The sequence below is a fragment of the Solanum verrucosum genome, unplaced genomic scaffold (assembly GCF_900185275.1).
Source record: "Solanum verrucosum unplaced genomic scaffold, falcon-dt-bn FXZP01000106.1, whole genome shotgun sequence".
Taxonomy (NCBI): Eukaryota; Viridiplantae; Streptophyta; class Magnoliopsida; order Solanales; family Solanaceae; genus Solanum; species Solanum verrucosum.
In genome coordinates this window covers 508,514-531,223 of record NW_026020130.1, presented here as the reverse complement: position 1 = coordinate 531,223, position 22,710 = coordinate 508,514, and the positions used below count along the sequence as shown (strand labels likewise).

At 34.9% G+C, this 22,710-nt stretch overlaps 1 protein-coding gene across 1 annotated transcript; it reads right to left on the bottom strand.

The window, feature by feature from the left end:
- Positions 1–6,277: 6,277 nt before the first annotated feature.
- On the bottom strand, positions 6,278–16,973 carry LOC125827336 (protein MULTIPLE CHLOROPLAST DIVISION SITE 1). Its single transcript, XM_049506640.1, has 4 exons — positions 16,671–16,973; positions 16,129–16,295; positions 15,549–15,936; positions 6,278–6,689 (listed from the first exon to the last, which is right to left on the bottom strand). The coding sequence occupies exons 1-4, from the start codon at positions 16,932–16,934 to the stop codon at positions 6,489–6,491; spliced, it is 1,020 nt and encodes a 339-aa protein (XP_049362597.1). The 5' UTR covers positions 16,935–16,973; the 3' UTR covers positions 6,278–6,488.
- Positions 16,974–22,710: the final 5,737 nt, after the last annotated feature.

Sequence of the window (22,710 nt, the reverse complement as noted above, 5' to 3'; positions counted from 1 at the left end):
ACAACAGCCCCGCCAGTCGGAGGTCTACATTACATGCTCTACACAGCCAGATGCAGGCTTTTACATTACAACAGCCTTGCCAGTCGGAGACTTTACATTACAAGCTTTACACAACCAGATACAGGATTTTACATTACAACAGCCCCGCCAGACGGAGGCCTCTACATTACAAGTTACTTTACCTACATTACATTCACAACACGAAAAGAGACATCAACAATCGTTTGAACATCTACACTCTACTCTTTACATTACTATTTCAATTTATAATTTTTTGAACCGCAGCAGGTACTTTTCACCCTTTTACATGTTTTGCAGGATAACACATTACAACGAGGAACTCCCTCTAAGCAGCAAACTAGGGCAAGTAAGTGCGATGTCAAGCATCACTAGTTACGTCAAGGATTCACTTTCAAAACTCAACTCGACTCGATTTTCAGAAGTTCAGATTTAAATCTTACTTATAACTCTTTCATGTCTCAGTTCATTATGACTCGACACTGGGGCAATCTTTTTGAAAATTCATCTCTCTTCCATAGGTCTTCAGTAGAAATTGCTACGGAGCATTTCTTGTTCAAGTTTCTTAAGGACTATATCCCGCCCCTCTATTTGTGCTAATATCTTCGTACCTCACCACCAAAATATTTCAGTATTACCATAATTTGATACTGGGGCAAATTTAAATCAAAATTTGCTATGTTCCTACATCCTCGAACTACATATGGCCTGATTTCTCATGAAACCTGAGATATGTAGGCAGCTCAGAAGCCAGAGTTTGGCCATAACTCCATAAACATTTCTTGTCAAGTTGTTGTTCAAAGTATATTTTGGTGGTCGCCTGGAATTGGATTGTGTCAATATTTTCTTTGTCCACGTCTTCTTTACTCTTCTCCATGGACAAAGAAAGGGGAAAGTTGTTGACACCCAATTTTGGTTCTCCATATTTAATTAATTAAGCTTCCATAATAATAATATTAATAACAATAATAACAATAAAAATATATATATGTATGTATACATATGACAAACTTTTTCAAGAATATGATAATAAAATATATATGTTGCGAAATTTTGTAGGAATACGAAAATATTTTCATTTATTTATTTTATTCGATAAATTTAAATAATATTTCTTATAAAATTAAATATATTATAAATATTACTTAATTTCTCATTTTTTAGATTTACGTCAAATAAATGTCGTTCTTAAGAATTGAATTGATTTTTTGTTTAAATACAATTTCTATTATTAAAAGTAAATATTATTCGTAGATTATTCAAAATTAGTAAGCTTATTAATTAATGAGTTACTAATTTATACTAATTTAATTTTCAAAGAATGACTATTTTTTTCAAATAAGCTAATCTTGCAAAATAATTATTTTTAATATAAAGAAAGGGTTTATAATTTAAATAGATTTAATTTGAGCAAAACTTGGCAATTCAAGTTCTTTTAATTCAACCAGTTTGGGCGTGCCACGTAGGAAGCAAATGGATTGTGCTTCTTCAGCTTTAATCTTGACCGTCCAATTTAATCTAAGGGCTTAAATTAATCCATCCTTTTACTATTATTAATTTATATACTAGATTTACCGCATGTGCGTTGCATGTGGTTGCCTCGTCTTGAGACTGATACATGTATGAAAATGTATTTGTACTATATTTGGCACAATTAGCTTTGGGCTTCACCGTAGGCTGTCAGCCGGAGGGGTAGGTTTTATGCATGTGGGACTATTTTGCAGATGCTGAGTAGAAAATGCGGGTCCTCTTTCGCAAGTGGGAAGGACCTGGCCTTCAACTTGTTTGAAGAACTCCTGTGTTTAGCTCCTTTTTGGCTCTTTTCCTTCTTAACCTCTTCACCTAGAATACTCATAATACACACATAATTAGTGTGTTTGATTATTTGTAAGCATGAAATCAGAAAGAAAATCCATAAATGGTCAATTCACCACTTATCACATATAATTGGTACATTTCTGTTGGAGGGGATCAGTCATTACTGCCGTAAGCGTAATTCATTCCCACACAAGCGGAAGGTGAGTTTTTAAGAATAGCAATACATTATGTCACCACCTGTTATTTTTGCTTGAGGTGGAAGAGGTGTGGTAACAACTAAGATGGACATACACTATTTAATTCCATTTTAAAAATGGGTAACATACATCATTGGTTTGGATTGGATGTCTACTACTTTTGTCAAGTTATATGAAACTGAGAAGTGTAGTTTTCATCTTGTCTTGTAGTTAATGTTGTGAATTCAATTTGTCAAACGCCGGTAGGACTGTATGTTATACTAAGGTAGTAACAGGGCATAGAGAATGAAACTAGGCATACCTATTTGTTTTTTTGCTGATGTTGGATATTGGTTGTTTGTTTGTTGTAGAATCTGTGCTGGAGTGTTTTAATGCAGGGATAGCGAGTAGTTGCATCTGTTAGGGGATGATTGCTGGTGACGTCGTCCACAATGCGAGACTTGGAAGTCATGTCTCTTTGTGAAGGATTGTGTTGTGTGTGAAAGGAGTATGGTAACGTGAGGTGCACGGGTGTTGCACATGTATGCCAAGTCTTTAGATCCATATACACGAAAAAGTTTTTGGTTAATCTACATTACAGTAGTACATAATATCAATCTGTAATTCAGTATTCATTACGCCATACTTAATGACCAGACACGCAACTTTGCTTGTTGTTGTATGACATGTATAGTCGAGCGTCGTACTGTTAATTAGTTAGTACGATGTTTGATGGTACCTACTTGTGCTAAGACTTAACAATTTGTCTTGTTAGTTATGTTCTGTCATGAACAACATGTCTCCTTTTCAATAGTATTTAATAGTTGTACGATATATTTACATACTTTAATACACACAAAAGTAACGTGTTATTCTATTAATATAATCACTCAATTTATTGTATCAATAAAATCGTTCAATTTAACGAATCCGTTAGTTAAGATCTAACCTTGAGTGAAGGACGATAAATTCACCAATGCCTATATTGTAGCCCTATGATAGAAAAATAGCCATTACTATAACAACTACTTTTCCGAGCAGAGGAGGAAGTGACAACTGGCGTTATTTGTGTGAAAACTGAAAATGCATCTTACCATAAGCCAATTCTAATTTCTGACATTTCTTTACACATCGCTCTGAAATTTTATTGGTTGATGGGTTTGTGAAGCAATTTTTTGAGAAAAGAATACTGATTAGTTAATAATTTCTTAATTAGTCAATTATTGTCAAGTGTGTTAACCTTTAGGTTGCCACTTCACAACTTATAATGTTTCTGTCCTTACTTTAATATAGATATAGATTCTTCTTCTCTTTGTGTTGTTCTTCCTTTGTGACATAAAATTTACTTGTATAATATTCGATACCAAATCTATATCTCCTCTATCCAATTTTCTATATTTGTATCCATAATATAATTAGACAAATAAAATAAGAGAATACTCTAGGTGAAATGATAATAGTATGAAACATGAATGGCATTATGCTATCAATTACTTGTAATTACGGGTGGACATGGTATGATATTGAAAAGTTTAGTTCGATAATTTCGGTTACGATTTTTAAAAATATCATACAATTATCATACAAAATAATTTGGTATGATTCGATATTTTAAAGTTCGATTTTGATATTTTACAGTACGGTAAATTGTAACCATACTTTTGTCAACTTAAAGTCGTCAAATTACATATATTCGTATAATAAAGAATTGTGACTTAGGTTTTCAAGAAACGTATCAATTATATCATACTAATATCTTATACATGCAAAAATATTCAAAATAAAGTACAAACAATTATCTTTGTCAATCAATCACCCAAAAAGAACATTAAAATCAAGATAGAGTAATCAAAATTTCAACATCTATATAATTAGTTACTCTTTTATATATTTGCTAGTATTATTTAATTACATGTATATAAATTTTACATGAAACTATATATTTTGATACAGTATTCTCAAATACCAGGAATATCAAAATTCTTTAAAATGCATACCAAATACCATAAAATTCCAACCACTATATTAATTTTTTTTATTTCAATATAGCATTTGATATATACCATATCATGCACATCCTACTATTAATAAGTAGAACCCCACGCATGTTTCATATATAAAATAATTACATCAATAGCATATTAAAAAGTAGAGATAGAGAACATTACTTTAAATATCCATATGTAGTTACAATAATAATGTGTAGAATATAAGGAACAAATAATTTATTCTTCTAAACTTAATCCAATTCCTCTTGAATATGAACTTAAGAAGTTGTGTTTGACTTCCATATTTCACACCAACTTTCATGAAATTTTGTGCTTTATGTGTCATGTCTCCGTAGCAAAAAAAAATTAAATCTAACAAATAAATTCGATTATTGTATGCATCTCTCTCTATTCTTTTTATTGGAGCCATCAGGAACCTAAGTTAATCCCCCAAGAGCCTTATTACTCTTTCCATCTCAAAGTTGATATTTTTAAACAAAATAAAACAAATACCTTTAAACAGATATAGGTAGCAATAAAATCAAAACAAAAACTTTTGCAAACTTCAAAAATGATCTGCAACTCAAAAAAAATGCAGGATTTATATATATGGAGTGAGAGCATCCATTCAAAGTTGTTACCACAGTTAGGAAAAAAATTGAGTCATGAATCGTCAATCCCTGTTGAATGAGTGCTGCCTTTAGAACTTTCATTGTAGATTAAATAAGTTGAAGGTAACTATATATTCAAATAATTATGTAAGATATTTCAAAAAAATACAAGTAGATGGATCACATTTAATATTTCCATGTAGCAGTTTCATACTCCATTGAAATTTTTACTGATCACTTTTTTTCCTTAGTAGAAAAGAAAAAGGAAAAACATACTGTCAATCCAACATCTTTGAAAAATCATGCATCATCTGCAAAATAAGTAATGAAATAATAATAATGCTATATAAATATGAGAAGCACAAAATTTAAGTTGTTACCGCAATTATGTATTACCACAGTTACGTATTCAATCGATCCATTTCTTCGATTCTTGAAATTTGTAAACAATTCTGTTTGAGAATTATTATGCAATGTAGTATCTTATGCAAGAGAATTGCAGAACTAACATAAATGAGAATTGGATTTAAAATAGTGAAATAAAAAAATAGAGGTTCATTAAATTTTCAAACTGATACGGTTACCCAATATAGTTGATAGATTTCTGAAGCAATTTTTCTTTTTAAAAAATACTAATTAGTTAAGAATTTCTTAATTAGTCAATTATTGCCAAGTGTGTTAACTTTAGGCTATCACTTGACAACTTAGGATATATATGAGACATCAACGAATAATTTTGGAATATTTTAGAATTTTATCATGTAACCCAAGGTAAGTTATCACAGAAAAAACAACTTCAACATTTCTAACCACAAGAGAATTTAGTATTAATAAATAAAAGGAAAACAGCGTGATATATCCGTCAATTTTGTAATTTAGAGTAACCTTTCATGGTGAAAGTGTTCACATACCACCGTTAAAAAATGGTTCACACATACTCTTTTCGTTTAACAAAAGTCAATTAATTTTAATTTATTTTTTTTAAAATCACATATTATATATGATCCATTGATCCTCCAACAAACGAGTATATTTGATCATTTTTATTTTGACTTCTTAGATTCAACAACTAATTCGAATTTTAATTAAATATCTCCCTTATAGATATATTTATTTATCTTTATTTGAGTTTCCTATTTTTATTTCATTTTTTTCTTTCATTCTTCAATGTAAAAATATGAAACGAAACAAAGTGAATAGTATAAGCGAAAAAAAGTTGGAAAAAATAATTAAAACTAATTTTTTACAGCCATATTGTAATTTATTTTTTATATTTGTAAAAAAAAATAGGGATGATAAATTTTACAAAAAAAAATGTAAAATAAATTTAACCATCAAAATAATACTCAAATTAGCTATTGAATCAAAAAAGTAAAAGAAAATCACATGAGAGAAGAATCAAATATAATACGGATTTTTAAAAATGGAAAATCAAAAACTAATTTAAAATTAATTTCTTCAAATCCATTGGAGCAAAAGGGTATATCAAAGTCATTTTTGTAACAATATGAATCACTTTAATAACGAAGGATATATCAACTCTAAATTGCAAAGTTAAGGAGTATATCATACCCTTTTCCTTAAAATAAAACAGACCTGAGCGGAGGTTCTGGAATGGTTCCGCCATTGGTTTAAAACCTGAGTCGAGGGAATGAATAGGCAAATGTTACAAAAGTTAAGTCCACTACTACCAGAATCAAATAATAGGTATAGACAGACAGTTGGCTGCAAAGGAATAAACTTAAATTTACAGTCTCATTTCTGCTGCTGTTGGAACACAGCAACGTCAGGACTGAAAACATGACTATCAAGTCTTCATTCAAACTTGGCCATTAACCTATTTCTAACAGAATTTACAAAACGGTATTGAAACAAACCTAGGGTTTCTCCATTTCTTCAGAACTATGCTTGTTCACAAATGAATCACGAGCACCCTCTGATTCTGAACTATTGGAGCCCATTTGCCGGTTATTTGGGCCTTGATCGAGCTGCTCCTCTGTCTTTAGTCGTGTTTTGAATGGCCTCTCAAAATCTTTTGCAGCCCCAGGATCTATCACTAGTTTACCAAGTTTTTGCTCCTGTAATGATGACATCAGGGATTTCATGCCATTTACTAATAATAGGAAGAAAGTAAAACTCCAAATTGATTGAACTGCCATTGACATCCAGCATGATTTATGCATGCACATTCTAATGTATACAAGGAGAAATTAAAACACGTGGTCAACAATTGATAGATTATATGGATAAATACATCAAAATTGTGGACAGACTATACTCGTTGGCCACGAGAAAATGATCAAAATGGTCCTTAACGTGTTCCTAATATATTTTAGGGAAAAAAGACTAATATACCCCCGAACTATCGAAAATGGTACGCCTATACCCTTCGTTATACTATTGGGACACCAAAGTCCTTGCCGTCCAAAAAGTGGAGCCCTTATATCCTTCACACTAACGGACGGACACGTGCAACCATCTTGTGCATCTATCCAATTATTCACTTAATTTAAACTCACCAAAAAAGACCACCCAAACTAAAAAACACCCACCCAAATAATTATCTAACCCACTCACTCACTAACACCCTAATAATATACCCAAACTACTATTCTTATCCTTCTTCATATAGCCACCATATCCTCCTTCTTCCTCCATACTTGCATCCTCCATTGTTCTTCAACCAAGCAAAAAGAAAAATGCCTTCATCAATGAGTTCTCTTTCTCCTACTGAAAACCCATATCTCCATTTCCTTTTGGAATCATCTCGTCCTTTTCTTCGCGGAGAATTCGAATCAATCGACAAAGATCTTCCCAACCTTATTGTCATTTTACATTCCATCGGCATCGACGAGTGCTGGTACAAACACGACACTTTCTTGACCACTTAGTCCATATCTACAAAATTCTCAAAATCTGGAAAGCCCCAAAATTTGCTTGTCTTTGTGGTCTTCTCCATTCAGCTTAATCTAATTCATATGTAAATCTGGCTCTATTCAATCCGTCTACTGGCTGTGAAAATTGTGTATCTATTCTACGATTCTTCATGACTACATAAACCTAAGAAACACATTTTTTACAAAATTTCAATAAAAAATCAAACAAATAAACTAATTTGAAGTAACACGCTATCTCATCCAACAAAAAGAGTAAAGCACATAAAAGCTGGAAACTTTATCCAAATTGCGAGTATAAATTAGTATATGAACTACACAATTCAATCGGAGATGGTCTGGGTGCAAGAGCGATAGAGGTTACAGGAGAGAAAGAAGAGCCAATTGGAGAGAAAATCAGAGGCGATTCAGAGTTCATTGGAGTTGTAATTAAGCAGGAAGGATCATCCTTCTGAGTTCGCTGGTGGTCGGACATGGCGACGAGTCAACTTGATGAACTGAAGTCGAGTGAATGATTAATATTTTGCAAATTGCGAAGTTTCTTTGAGAATTCGTGTAGTTAGGGTTTGTTAATTCGGGTCTTAAGTGGGTTAGGATATAATTGGGTGGGATTTTAGTTTTTGAGTAAAAATAAAATAAAAATCGTGCAAATTATTGAGATGGTGCCACGTGTCCTTCAGTTAGTGTGATGGATAGAAGTGCTCCACTTTTTGGACGGCAAGGACTTTGGTGTCTCAATAGTATAACGAAGGGTATATGCATACCATTTTCAATAGTTCAGAGGTATATTTGTCCTTTTTCCCTATATTTTATTTTATTGAAATGGTTCTTAATGTATAACACATATATTCATTCTGATTCTTAATATATTTCACAAATGGTCCTTAATGTATAACAAAATGTGTTTATTTTGGTCTTTTATCCTAAACATAACAGATTAATAAAAAAAAATTAAACTTATCCGTGGACGTACGTGGCTAATAAAATTCACTATTGATGTCTTCTTTGTTAGCTCCAAAAAAGTACTCCATAAAATCTAACATCATTTTTCCCACGTTCTCCAACAAAATTTACTATTTTCTCTTTTCTAAAATATTATTCTACTTACCTAGTACTCATTTCTGTTTTCCCTCAAAGTTACAAAAAGGGATCCAAACAAAAAAAATATTCATGTCTGATCCTTTCTGTGTACATGCACATTCTAGAGCTAACAAAGAAGACAACAATGGTGGATTTTGTTAACCATATGGGATCAACAGGTAAATTTAACACTTTTCTTTTTAATAAATTTGTTAGGTTTAGGGTAAAAACAAAAAAGAACACCTTTTGTTACATTTCAATCCGGTCAAATATATTGAGGACCAAAATGAACATTTTTGTTATACATTTAGGACTATATCAATAAAGTGAATTATATTACGGACCAAGATAAAGCATTACCCATACATTAAAGACCATTTTGATCATTTTCTCCGCTTGCCACCTGGATGGTCTTTCATTGGGGGATGTTAACAAACTCGGGTTAAATATGAGTCTTGAATTGAGAGATGGGAAGGTGAGATTTTGGGAGGATGCATGGTTGGGACATGGACCTCTGAGAGACCGATTTCCTAACAAGAAGTTGAAGCTATTGCACAATGCAGGAATAATGGGAAACAGAATCTGAAATTTGGAACAACGGCAGAACTGTGAATTGACAATCTGACCACTTTTACGGATGTTGGAAAAAGTAAAACGGGAAGGTGAAAAGCAAGAATTATTTGAGGCAATAGCACAGGGACAATTTTAGTGAAGAGAGAATATAAAAAGTTCAGGAGAAGAAGCTGACAAGAAATAGAATGCAAATAACCTTGCCCATCAGTTTCGGAAAAAATGCACCGACAAAGCTCTTAAAGTACAGCCTTACATGATGCACGCTTGACACAACATGAATTGTCAAGAAAAGGTTCTACATATGCAACAGATGTTGTAGGTGCTGTAAGGATATGGAAGACACAACCCACTAGTCCATACATTGAAAAGCAGCAAGAGAAATCTGGAACATGTTCTTAAGCCTAAGGAGTATTAACCTTATCCAAAGAAAAGGGTATTAAACTGAACCAACTGACGACAAAAAGGGAATTCCAGAAGCAAGGATGTCTGTATTTTTTTTATGTAAACAGAGTATCTTGTTCATGCTAATGTATGAAAAGTTTTAATTAACTTTTTCCAAAACAAGAACGAAAAAGTATTTCAACTACACCTTAGTCCCAAACAAGAAATGAACAGAGGGGAGGGAGATTACCAATGTAAAAGAAATGCAGTATCCTAAGGTGGACTACAACTTTACTAGCTTTGATTGGAAAGTTCCCAGACTAGCTGATCTTTTAAAAGATTCAGAGACGGTGACTCTCAATGAACAAGTCGAGGATCGCAATACATAGTATTGACAGAACGACGGAAAATTCACTATAAGGGGTTATTTGGTACGCGAACTAAATTATCCTGGGATAATAGTCCTCGACTAATTTATCCCACCTGGGAGATGGGACAAAATAATCCCAAATTGAATGGGATAAGATGGGATATACGAGGATTAAGTGTGGGATAAAATTTATACTGCATTTGGTTGATGGTATAAATTTATCCTGCAAATGGGACAAAATAATCATAAGTTGGATGGGATACAACATACCCACTGAAATCCCACAAAGTAGGGTCTGAGGAGGATACTACGTATGCAGGCCTTACCACTACCTCTCCAAGGTAGAGAGGTTTTTCAAGAAACCCTCGACTCAAGCAAATCAAAGCAGTAACTAAAAGAAAAATAGCAGTAGAGAGAAATATGACAACTAATTGCAATGCGGAAAATATATGATATAAGCAAGGAAATGTAACAAAAACAACAATAACAAGGTGCGATCACCTAAACACATGAATAGGTGATATCAGATACAAAAGGTCAAAGACTACATGAATAGGGTAATACTATGACTGACATAGTGCTCTTTACTAGCATTAAGCCAAATACATTTTTTTTTTTGAAAAAGTTAATTGGTATTATAAACATAGAAGTACACCAATAGTGAACTCCTGTAGTAATTACATCAAAAGTATAGAGGGTTTACCAAAAAGAAACTAAGCACCTATCTCCCTCATAAACTATCTAAGAATAGGGTGATGTCCCCCGGATCCTTGGGAATAGAATGGATACACCAAAAGTAAAAGGTCACTAAACAATTCATTTTAATGCTTTGGAAAGGGATGCTCTTGTTCTCAAAACATCTCTGATTTCTCTCACTCCATATTGTCCACCAGATGCAGGCAGGGACAATCTTCCATCTCTCCTTGTGTCCTGACTGACTTCCATCTCTATTCCAGCATGCTAGGACTTCTGCAGTATTTCTAGGCATGGTCCATGTGATACCTCTTCGGTTAATGAAATACTTCCATAGCTTCTCAGTCACTTTACAATGCAAAAAAAGATGGTTTATTGTCTCTGTCTCAGATTCACACAAAAAACATCTGGAGCATAAGTCCTTTCCTCTTTTCATTAAGTTATCCTGAGTCAGAACAGATTGTCTTGCAACAAGCCATGTGAAGTAAGCCACCTTATGTGGTATTTTCCCTTTCCAGATCATCTTCCAAGGCCACAACTCCTTTGTTTCAGTTGAAGTGTCTAGTAATTTGTAGGCTGATTTCACCTTGAACTTGCCGTCTTTCTCCAGCTTCCATGTCAATTTGTCTTCCTCACAAGTGAGGTTCTTGGCTTGTTCCAAGGTATTATAAAACTGAGTCATTCTCTCCACTTCCCAGTCATTGAGGAACCTTCTAAAAATCAGGTTCCATCCTTGTTCATTTCTGACTTCTACAATTGTAGCCATTTTCTGCTGATTGAGGATATAAATGTCTGGGAACTGCTGTCTCAAAGGTGTTTGTCCCATCCATGTATCATTCCAGAACAAAGTTTTCCTCCCATTTCCCATATTAATCACAGAGTTGTTCCAAATTCTTGGCCACTGATTTCTAATAGTTCTCCATAGACCCACACCATAAGGAGTATTGACCTCCTTAGTAGTCCATGATCCTTCCTTTCCATATCTGGCAAAGATAGTGTCCTTCCATAAGCTCTGATCATCTGTTGCTAGTCTCCAGAGCCATTTTAGCAGAAGGCTCTTATTGTGGGCTTTCAAATTCTTAATTCCCAGACCTCCCTCTTTTTTGTTGGAAATAACAGCATCCCACTTGACCAAGTGAAATTTCTTGACCCCTTCCCCATTACCTTGCCAAAGAAAATTTCTTCTGATTGTGTCCAGCCTCTGAATGATCTTCCCAGGCATAGGAAAAAGGGACATCATATAGGTTGGCATGGCATCAAGAACACTGTTGATAAGTGTGACTCTACCACCCGAGGATAAGTATTGACTTTTCCAGTTAACCAACTTCCTTTCACATTTTTCTACCACAAAGTTCCAGATGCTCAAAGATTTACTCTTTGCTCCCAAAGGCATGCCAAGATAGGTGGTGGGAAGTTCCCCTATCTTGCCACCTAAAATGTTTGCCAGGAGGCTGATCTGTGGTACTTCATTCACAAGATAAATAAAGCTCTTTCCCCAATTGATATGGAGTCCAGATATTGCTTCAAACATAATGAAAATAGCCCTTAAGTGTTTCAGTTGTTCACTTTCTGCATCACAAAATACTAATGTGTCATCAGCATATTGTAGATGGGAGATAGACACTCCCAGTGAATCCCCCTGACTCACTTTGAAGCCCCTAATGTTGTTATTAACCTGAGCAAACTTCAGCATATCACTTAGACCTCCCATAGCTAGGATGAAAAGAAAAGGAGAAAGGGGGTCTCCTTGTCTCAATCCTCTCTCAGAGGAAAAGAAGCCAGATGGTGAGCCATTGATCAAAACAGAGAACTTCACAGTGGTCATACAAAATCTCATCCATCTTATCCAGGTGTTGCCAAACCCCATCCTCCTGAGTGTGCTCCACAAAAATTCCCAGTTCAAGTGATCACAAGCTTTCTCTATGTCTAGCTTGCAAAGAATTCCTGGGACTTTGGATATGGTTCTCACATCTACACATTCATTGGCCACCAGAATGGCATCCATAATTTGCCTACCCTTTATGAAGGCCATTTGTTGTTCATCTACTAACTTTGGCATAACCCTCTTGAGTCTTTCTGTTAGGATCTTTGAGATGATTTTGTAGAAGCTCCCAATTAGGCTAATTGGCCTAAAATCTTTCAATTCAGATGCTCCCACTTTCTTAGGAATCAGGGCTATAAAAGTGGCATTAAAACTTTTCTCCAAATAGCCCTGATCATGGAAATTTTGGATGGCAGCTACCAGTTCCTCCTTAATCACTTCCCAGCACTGTATGTAAAAGGCCATTGAGAAACCATCAGGGCCTGGTGCTTTATCCCCTGCATTAAGCCAAATACATGAATTGCTTAGTAATAAGACAACTCCTGACTGCCTGTTAACCTTCTACCCTTATTTGCAACCTCCATACCCTCCTATCTAAGATTATGTCCTCGATAAGCAAAAGATGTTCCATATCATGTCTAATCACCTCTCCCCAATACTTATTTGGCCTACCTCTGCCTCTCCTCGACCCCACTATGTCATACCTCTCACACATCCTCATTGGAGCATTCACACCTCCTTTTCACATGCCCAAACTATCTTAGTCTCATTTCCATCATCTTGTCTACTACAAAGGTCACTCCTACTTTGTCCCAGATATCCTCATTCCTAACTCTATCGCTCCTAGTATGCCCACTCATACATCCTCATTTCCACCACTTGCATCTTCTGAACCTTGACTTGCCAACACTTTATCCCATACAACAAAGTCGATCTAACCACCACTCTATAGAACATACCTTTAAGTTTTGGTGGTACCTTCTCGTCACACATGACATCGGATGAAAGCCTCCACTTTATCCATGTCGCACTAATATGTGTGACATCATTGTTGATCTCCCCATTTCCATGTATCAAAGACCCCAAATACTTAAATCTTTCCCTCTTTTTTTTTTTTTGAGAAAGAAATCTTTCCCTCTTGAGAACAACTTGTGCATCAAGTCTCACTTCCACACCTTCCTCATGTGTCACATCACTAAATTTACACTCTATATACTTTTTATTGGTCCTCCTCAACCTGAACCCTTTAGACTCCAGAGTCAGTCTCCACACCTCCAACCTATTGTTAACTCCACCCGGAGTCTCTTTGATCAAAAAATGTCATCTCCCAAAAACATACACCATGGCACCTCACCTAATGTGTAGTACGCATTAAGGGAATCCGCTACAAATAAAAGTTGGCAACTGCACCAAATGTGTAATTGACTCTAATTAAGTGATGAGCTTGTCCTTTTTAAATAAAAATGATTTGCTTACAAAATCTCAATTTTACTACAAGCATTCAAGCAACTTTAGCAGATATCAAATTAGTACCCAGTAATAGTGCTTCAACTATAGTTGTCTTGACATATTATTTATCTTCAAATTATATGTTTGAAGTAAATATGAAGTACATATTTGGACCTATTTTCCTATTTGGTAACAAGGCATATATTATCAAGCAGAAATTGAATAATTTAATTTTTGAATCACTCTATTTGAAACAGGTTATATTGGTAACTTTGAACATATCACATGATCGTCAGATCTTCTAACTCTTTGTTACTATTGGTTAGACATTCTAACTATTTGTTACTTGATTAATACTCAATAGCTATTGCCAACATATGTTCTCACTCCTCATTAAAAGTACAAAAGAAGTCTTACGAAAATCATTCAGTGGAAGCAGCACCAACCTTGTATAGCAACCTCCTGCTTTTGTTAAGGATCTCCTAGAAGCAGATCAGGGAGGTGTCACCACGACGAGATATGTCTCGTGAGATGTGCTCACGCTCCAGCAAAATTACTCTTTTTGTAACTACCCATCACAAGCTACTACAAATACTACTAGTGATAGGAATGTTCGTAATGCTAATAATAGCATAGCTACTACTATAAACAATATGTACTCCAATATGGTAGCTACTGCCTCCCTTGTAAATCTTGTTTGAAGTTAATATAATCTTCATGACCCAAAAAAAAAGGGTATTGTATGATCACATTGCAATTTTTCAAACTACAAGTCCATAACAATATTATCTAACTTAACTAAATTGATTAGTTTTTGCAGGTTCAGAAAATGTCCATTGTTGTGCCTGCATATAAATAATTGACACGACCATTACACGATATTATTAACGTGCAACGACGTTTATAGAAACTAGTTAGGACTCGAACACAATTCAATTAGTGTTCCTAGACAGTCATTTTTTTCACATTTTTTTACTGCTACTGGTTTCAAATTCTTTTGTGCTCCCTATTTACGCACAAGTATATCAACCTATACGAAATTCCCACTCAGGGAAAACCAGATAACCCTCAAAGCACTATGAACGACCATATTAAAATAGAAAAAAATCCATGACGCAAAAGTGGGGTGTTTCGTTGCTACTACAACTATGTATAACAACGATGTCTAGGGAAATTTCACCAAATGTGCAGGCAACTCTGAAGCTAACATCTCTTTCCATTTAATTGAGATGGGAGGTTATGTCCTGTCTCCTATCTATTCTTTTCCCTTCTTACTGCAAGCTTAGAATATAGCATCTAGATGTCCATTATTTTTCACAATACATAAAGCAGTTTATCGCTTAAAATAAAAGGAAAACAAAGTCTGCATTATTTTAACTTCCCCCAGAATTTTAACGCAAGAAACCTGGAGAATCTTGCAGTTAAGCTACAAATCAGATAACATTTGCATGAATGTAATTGATATTGCAATCTGATAAATGATAATGCAACAGTGTAATGGCATATGCTGTTATAAAAATGTATTGAACACACTTATAAAACCAGGAAGTCTAAGGTGATATCGGTGGTAACCGGCCTGAAGATGTAAAGATTTTAACAACTGTGAGAATCATGTCGTGCATTTGCTTTTCTTTACCACATTTATAAACTAATATTAGGGGTTATGATTGCTTACACTTTGGAGTGCCTCAAGTTTTCTCTGCAGGGCTTCATGTTCTGCCTGAATACGGAATGGAACACCGTGCTTCTGATAAACATTAGTTTGTGCCAGATCCTCGTCAATTTCACTTGCAGTAGTTGCAAAAGGATGATTTGCAGGAATCCACCTGATAGTGTCAGGATCCACATCAGGAGGCACTGAATCACCTTCTCTAAGAAACAATGTTGGTCTCTTCCACTGATATGCACGTGATCTCCGCTTCTGATGGACAGCTTGTTGCTCCTTGGTAAGAGTTACTGGTGCCAAACGGTACACTTGCCCACACATCTCTACAGTTGAATTGCTCTTGCTGACTTTCACTAATGGATTATTGAATGGGTCGTCATATTTAAGAGGATTTGATCTGAATTTCAAGACAAATCAATAAGCAAAAGCATGCATTGCAGCATTTAAAAACTATGCAAGCACTGAATTTCAAAAAATTATCATCTCAGCAGAATATGATCATATGACGAGAATCTACATCCTGAAAAGTAATGAAACAGAAGAAGAAATACATCATAGACAAGCAATTCAAAAGGTTAATGATCCATACATGCCTCTTCTATCCGATCTTAATTGACCACGCCTGACAAGATCAGCTACAGACCCAGGGCGGTTGCGTTTTGACCTTTTTGCAACATAACTCCTCACCAAAATAACCAACAAGGTGACCATGGTAGATAGTGCAATTGCTAAACTAACACCAGAATGTTTCTTTACCTGCAATAAAAACACATGTATTAAAGAGAAAATACCAAAATGAAGAAAGCAGGACCTTCCCTTTCCTTTGACCAATGGGTCCTCTGCCGAACCTGGTCTCCATCTTAGAACCCAAAGGTCTCTAAATAAAAGTGAATACAAGGTCTAAGCTGCTTTTAATCGTGAATTTAATCAATAAATACATTGCACTGGATCTTAACATCTAATCGGAATTATTGAGAGCCCAAATGGAACATGAAAAATTTGCAATCTCACTGAAGAAAGAAATAGTTGGTATGTCGAGAAAAAGTAGGAAACAAAACATCATATCACATACCATAAGATAGCAGGGAGAACAAAAAAGTGATATGAATATAGACATGTTGAGCCATTTACCAGAAGGGTAGCGGGAGGTAGAGATTTGACGCTCTCTTGTAATTTGGTAACAGCGTGTTGCAGTAGAAGAGGAAAATTGGGCTTGTTGGACTTGACAACCATAACTTGGTGCGGAAGATTCTTCGAATTCTTGGCATCACCATTTGCAACTACGTTAAGCTTCTTGAAGGTCCTCTTCCTAGTCCTAGTATACCTCCGGAATGCCTCAAGTGGTACCGGAACTGAGACGGTATGAAGTTGTATACTCCACATTGAAGCTCCCATTTTTTCTCCTATCTCAAAACTAGGGTTTCCCCTTCATATCCAAAATCAATCGTAAAACAAAATTAAACAGTAAATAGCCTACAATTGCTTCATCTTTACCTGATGATAAATTTCATAAATCCTTCTGTCCCAAATTTAACTAGCCATATGAGAATTATTCTCTTCTTTTTTTTTAATAACAAAAAAATTGTATTAAACTTTAATCCACGACAAATTTAATAATTGAATTAATTATTCAATTAAGTTCATTAAATATGATTTTATAAGGTATAAATAATACATTCCACTAGCTTATTTAATTGGACTACAAATGATGAATCCATTTTATCATGTACAAAAAGTCATTTTATCCTAGATACCTACATTGATTTCATTTATGTGTCAATGGTCAAATGTATGAACCAATAGAATCATGTTATATGTCAAAATGATATACTATATCTAGTCAAATCAAAGGCTAAAGAAATGGGGTTATGTATACATGTGATTTGTTCTGACTAATCAAATGTTGTTGTGTCAACTCCAAGATGATTGGTCGAAAAGATTTTATTATTATCACAATTCATTCATCCTACAACTATAAATAGAGGTCCCTCAAAATTTAGAAAAAGATATTAGAATTCTCTATAAGCCAAAGAGAAAGGTTGTGGATCAAACATCACATATGTTGAAGCTTCATGAGAAGAAGAACTATTCTACTCATGATCTAGGTGTGCCAACAATAGTATTTTCTTTGAAGATTTGAAGGCATTACCTCTATGGTATACATTGTGAGAATTTCACAGATCACTGCTACTTTTAGGATATTTTTTAGCAAGAGGGATCTCAATTTGAGACAACAACGGTGTTTGGAGTTACTTAAGGATTATGATTAATCAATTTTTATCATTCAGATAAAACTAATGTAGTAGCTGACGCATAGGGTCATAAGGTAGTTAACATGTTAACTTGACAATGTTGCAGGTCGAGAAGGGATCTTTGTATATAGATGTTCAATCCTTGGATAAATCTTTATGAGACTATATACTTCAGAGCCTAACAGAGTTCTTGCTTGTGTTAAGGTATAGTCACTTTTGATGGAATAGAATAAGGCTCGACTACTTAAAAATGAGAAATTATCCTTGATTTCGAGCTAAAGTTTGAATCGGGAATGTGTTTTGAGGGTCAAGTATCGTAGTTGTGTTACTGAAGTGGATGACTTAACTAGGTTGAGTGATCTTGGGCGTATTTATATGCCTATTTATTATGATCTGCCCACATATATCTTGTGTTTTGAGAATATTCTTCATGCTATTTGCTATGTTTTTTATTAACTTACAATGATTGCACACTTAAGACATGTGATTAGCTTATGCAAGAGTTTATGACGGGTAAGTGAGATTTTCACAGATCACTGCTACTTTTAGGATAGTTTTAGCAAGAGGGATCACAATTTGAGACAACAACAATGTTTGGAGTTACTTAAGGATTATGATTGATCATTTTTTATCATCTGAATAAAGCTAATGTAATAGTTGATGCATTGGGTCATAAGGTATTAACATGGTAGCTTGGCAACGTTGCGGGTCGAGGAAGGATCTTTGTATATAGGTGTTCAGTCCTTGGATAATAGCTTTTTCAGACTATATACTTTAGAGCCTGACAGAATTATTGCTTATGTTGAGGTATAGTCATTTCTGATGGAATAGATTAAGGCTCGACTACTTTAAAATGAGAAATTATCCTTGATTCAAGCTAAAGTTTGAATCAGGAATGTGTTTTGAGGGTCAAGAATCGTAGTTGTGTTACTGAAGTGGATGACTTGACTAGGCTGAGTGATATTAGGCGTATTAATATGCATATTTACTATGATTTTCCAACATATACCTTATGTTTGGAGAATATTATTCATGTTATTTGCTATGTTGTGATTATCTTACAATGATTGTACACTAAGACATGTGATTATCTCATGCAAGAGTTTTCGAAGGAAAAGTGAGACCATAGGATCTAGAACAAAGAAGGAAAGCATGGACGCAACTCCAATGAGCACGCGAAGGATGAAAATGAGAAAAATTGGGCTAAAGAGTGCTGCCCAGCACCTAAAATACAGAGCCCCTAGCTTGGCACACTGTAGGTGCACCGCGCCATGGACAAAACTACTGAAACCCAATATTGGCGCGCCACGCTAGGGTCATCATGACGAAAATTCTCAGATTTTAGGAATTGAAATCCCACGAGAAAAATAAATTAATTTTCCAAACCCTATAAATAGAACCTTAGGCCTCTTTTGTAGGTTTACTTCTTCTTTTTGAAGTGCAAGAGCAAGGCCCAATAATTCATCTTAGGTTTCAATCTTCTACTATTTCTGTCACGATCCGAGCCTACACCCTGGACGTGACCGGCACTCGAGAACCATTGTTGGTCCCCAAGCAAACCCTCATCCTGACTGACTACAAGTGGAAGACTAACTCAAGCATACAAAAGCTTAAAAACTGAATAAAAATTCATGGAACTGCAATACAAAACTTTAACTCAAATGAACAACTCTGAATATAAAAATAATATACAACTCGCCATAAAATAGGCAACTTAAGTCTTTAAACATTTAACAACATAAATTATACAGACTTCTCAACTATACCGACTATCTATGAAGCCTCTAACTATTAAAGATAGAAGTCAGGACAAGACCCACGACATCCTGACTAAACTGAAAAGTAAATGAAATCCTCCGGAAACAAGGAGGCTCACCATAGCTAACTCGAACTTCTGAATGTATCAACGAAGCTCCTGTTGATGACCCTAAAAACCTGTGTCTGCATCATGAGAAGATGCAGGCCAAATGGCTCAGTACGTGAAATGTTTGAGCATGTAAGAGGAATTCTAAAGCATAAACATAAGCTTGAACTTTGATAAAAAGGAAACATATTTACCTCTTCTCAACTCACTCAACTCAAAGAAACATAGCTTAACTCAATGATAAGATATTCAACTCAGAGGTATACTCAAGGATACTCAAAACTACTCAAACTTACTCAACTCAGAAGTACTCAAGTATAAGATACTTAACTCGAAATACTCAAGGATAATGCAACAGTAAAAAATGCAATATTTATGAAAAGCTGTAAAAATGTAGATAGCAACTCAATGTATTGAAAAATACAATAAAACTCAGTATGTGTAAAAATACAATATAACTCTGTGGGAGATTCTCTAACCGACAACCACCACTATGAACCTAAGTGGTGATACAATGTTTTACCTCACGTTGCCAAGGACCGTCATATACCTTGCCGGGGGTATAGAACCTGGATCCACTAGTCTATGCTAAAAGCATCTTAAGGAGTTATCTAAAAAGTATGATCCTTTAATACCCATGATGGCTACATGGTTTATGGAGACTTGAGTTATCTGAACTCGCATCCCCATATTGGTGCTCAATACTACTCCTAAAATATACTTAACTCATATGTTTGTAAAAACAAAACTCTTTCTTTGGTTTGAGATAATTACTCAAAATTTAGCTTAAAAGCCCTCTTGGAAATCATAGTTTCCTCTTTACTGAAAAACTAGCTCAAAGGCTATTTTGAAAGCTCAGTTTCCTTTCTTGTTTAAATGTGAAAACATTTACTCTTTGAAAATACATAGTCCCGATATACTCTTTTGAAGAAATGAACTCAACTCTTTACTCTTTACTATTTGCTCTTTGCTTAACTCAAAACTTAAGTCTTAAAACAAAGTTAAAACGTTTGTAAAAGACTTCTAAAAATATGGTTCATGCCAAATTATGGACGTGAACGACTCAATGTAAGGTTTTCAATAACCATAGATAGAACTCAAATACTTAGAACTCAAGAACTTCAATGATACTACTAATTTCAAGAATGCTCAACTCAGAGGGTTCATGCGGAATTATGAGCATGAACTACTCAACTCAAGGACTCAAAGATACTTCTCATCTCAAGATTGTCCAACTTATAATGTTCATGCAGAATTATGGGCATGAACAACTCAACTCATGGACTTCATGGGTAATAGGTAATAGTCCCATGATTAGGATTATAATCTCGGAAGGGTTAGGAACTCTATACTCAAGACTTAGAACTTGAAGATACTACTTCTTTCAAAGATACTAAACTGATGAAGTTCATGCGGAAGTTATGGCATGAACGACTCAACTCAAGGATCAAAATATCAATAAGGAACTCAGGTATACGACTCTTCTCATTCTCATACTTACTTCTCAAAACTTAACTCAAATCTATGGTGGATCTCAAAGGATTCACAATTGAACTCAAAGACTTTCTTGAACTCTACTCGTAACTCTCTCTTGAATGTGAATTATGAATTCAAGAGTTATGGTTCATGATATGAAAGATCTTGTGATGATAAAGTAGACTCATGAATACATTCGCCTCACTCTCATACTCACTTGCTCGGAGTCTTGAAACAAGTTATTAGAAGATGTAGAAGACTCCACAAAAGGACTCAAAGGGACTTTATTAGAATGTTCGATAGAATTCTTAAAACATAACTCTTAACTCTACCTTGAATTTGAATTATGAATTCAAGGTTATGATCATGTTAGGAATGATTTTCGGTGTTTAGAAGTAGCTTAGAGTAGTTAGAATTGAAAAAGAGTGAAGGTTACCCTTCGAAAGAACTCAAACGGAGCCAACCGATGTAAACTGGACTGGGCAGGCGACCCTGGGGCTATGGGTGGCGCGGAACGCCAGCTCCTAAACTTTAGAGCATACTTTGGGGCGCTCTGGCGCGCGACGTGTGAGGCCCCAACCCAGAAGACCCGACGAAATTCTTTACTCGTTTCCTCACCCTGATTCGCCTAGAATCGAACGGTTTCTTCCCCAATCACTTAGAATTGATTATTTAACATAAGTACACTCTAATCTACTCAATACATCCCTTAAAACACTAAATTTTATCTCAAGAAATCATCCAAAACCCAACACAACAAGATTTAGAATAAACTTCAACAACACCTATCAAGAACTCAAATCTTTTAACTTCAAGAATGAAATTTGTGCTGAAAATAACATGTTTGGTGTGTGGGTGAACAAACCCAACACTATCGAATCTTACATACCTTTTAGGTATTAAACCCATGGCATAAATCCGCAACAAGACGCAAGAATTTCGACGAACGCTTGATCCTCTCCTCTTTTCTCCTTTTTTCTCTTCTTTTCTCTTTTTGAACTCTCAACTAAAACCCTAGGCGTATTTTAGGATTATAAAGCTGAACCTAATAGGATTAGACCCTTAAAACCTTACTAAAAATGAATTAAATCTGATTTGGTAAGGAAAAGACCCAAATACCCCTTACTATGTTCGGCTAACTTTCCTTAACTGGATAGCCTAACTTCAAAAGGCCATATCTCACTCATCCGACCTCGAAACTTAGTAAACTCAGCGGCATTGGAAAACATAATTCAAATTTATTTCCTACAGTATCTTGTAGAACATCTAACTCATCATGTGCTAGGAGTTATGGTCATTTCAAGTTGACCCCAAAACTCATAACTTAAGCATAACTTGCAGAATTTCGGATTTTGCTATTTCCAATTTAGTTCTTTTTGGAACTCAAGGTGCCTAAATATAGTGACCTTACACTTAAGAAAATTTTAATTCCTTGGTAAAATCCTACTCACAACGAAGGATGGTTCAACTCTTAGCTCAAAAGTTTTCTGGGTGTTACAATTTCTTTAGTCTTGAATTACATGAAAACAATCTTTTATGTTTTTGATTATTGTGAGTGGCTCAAACCCTTTGTTCTGGG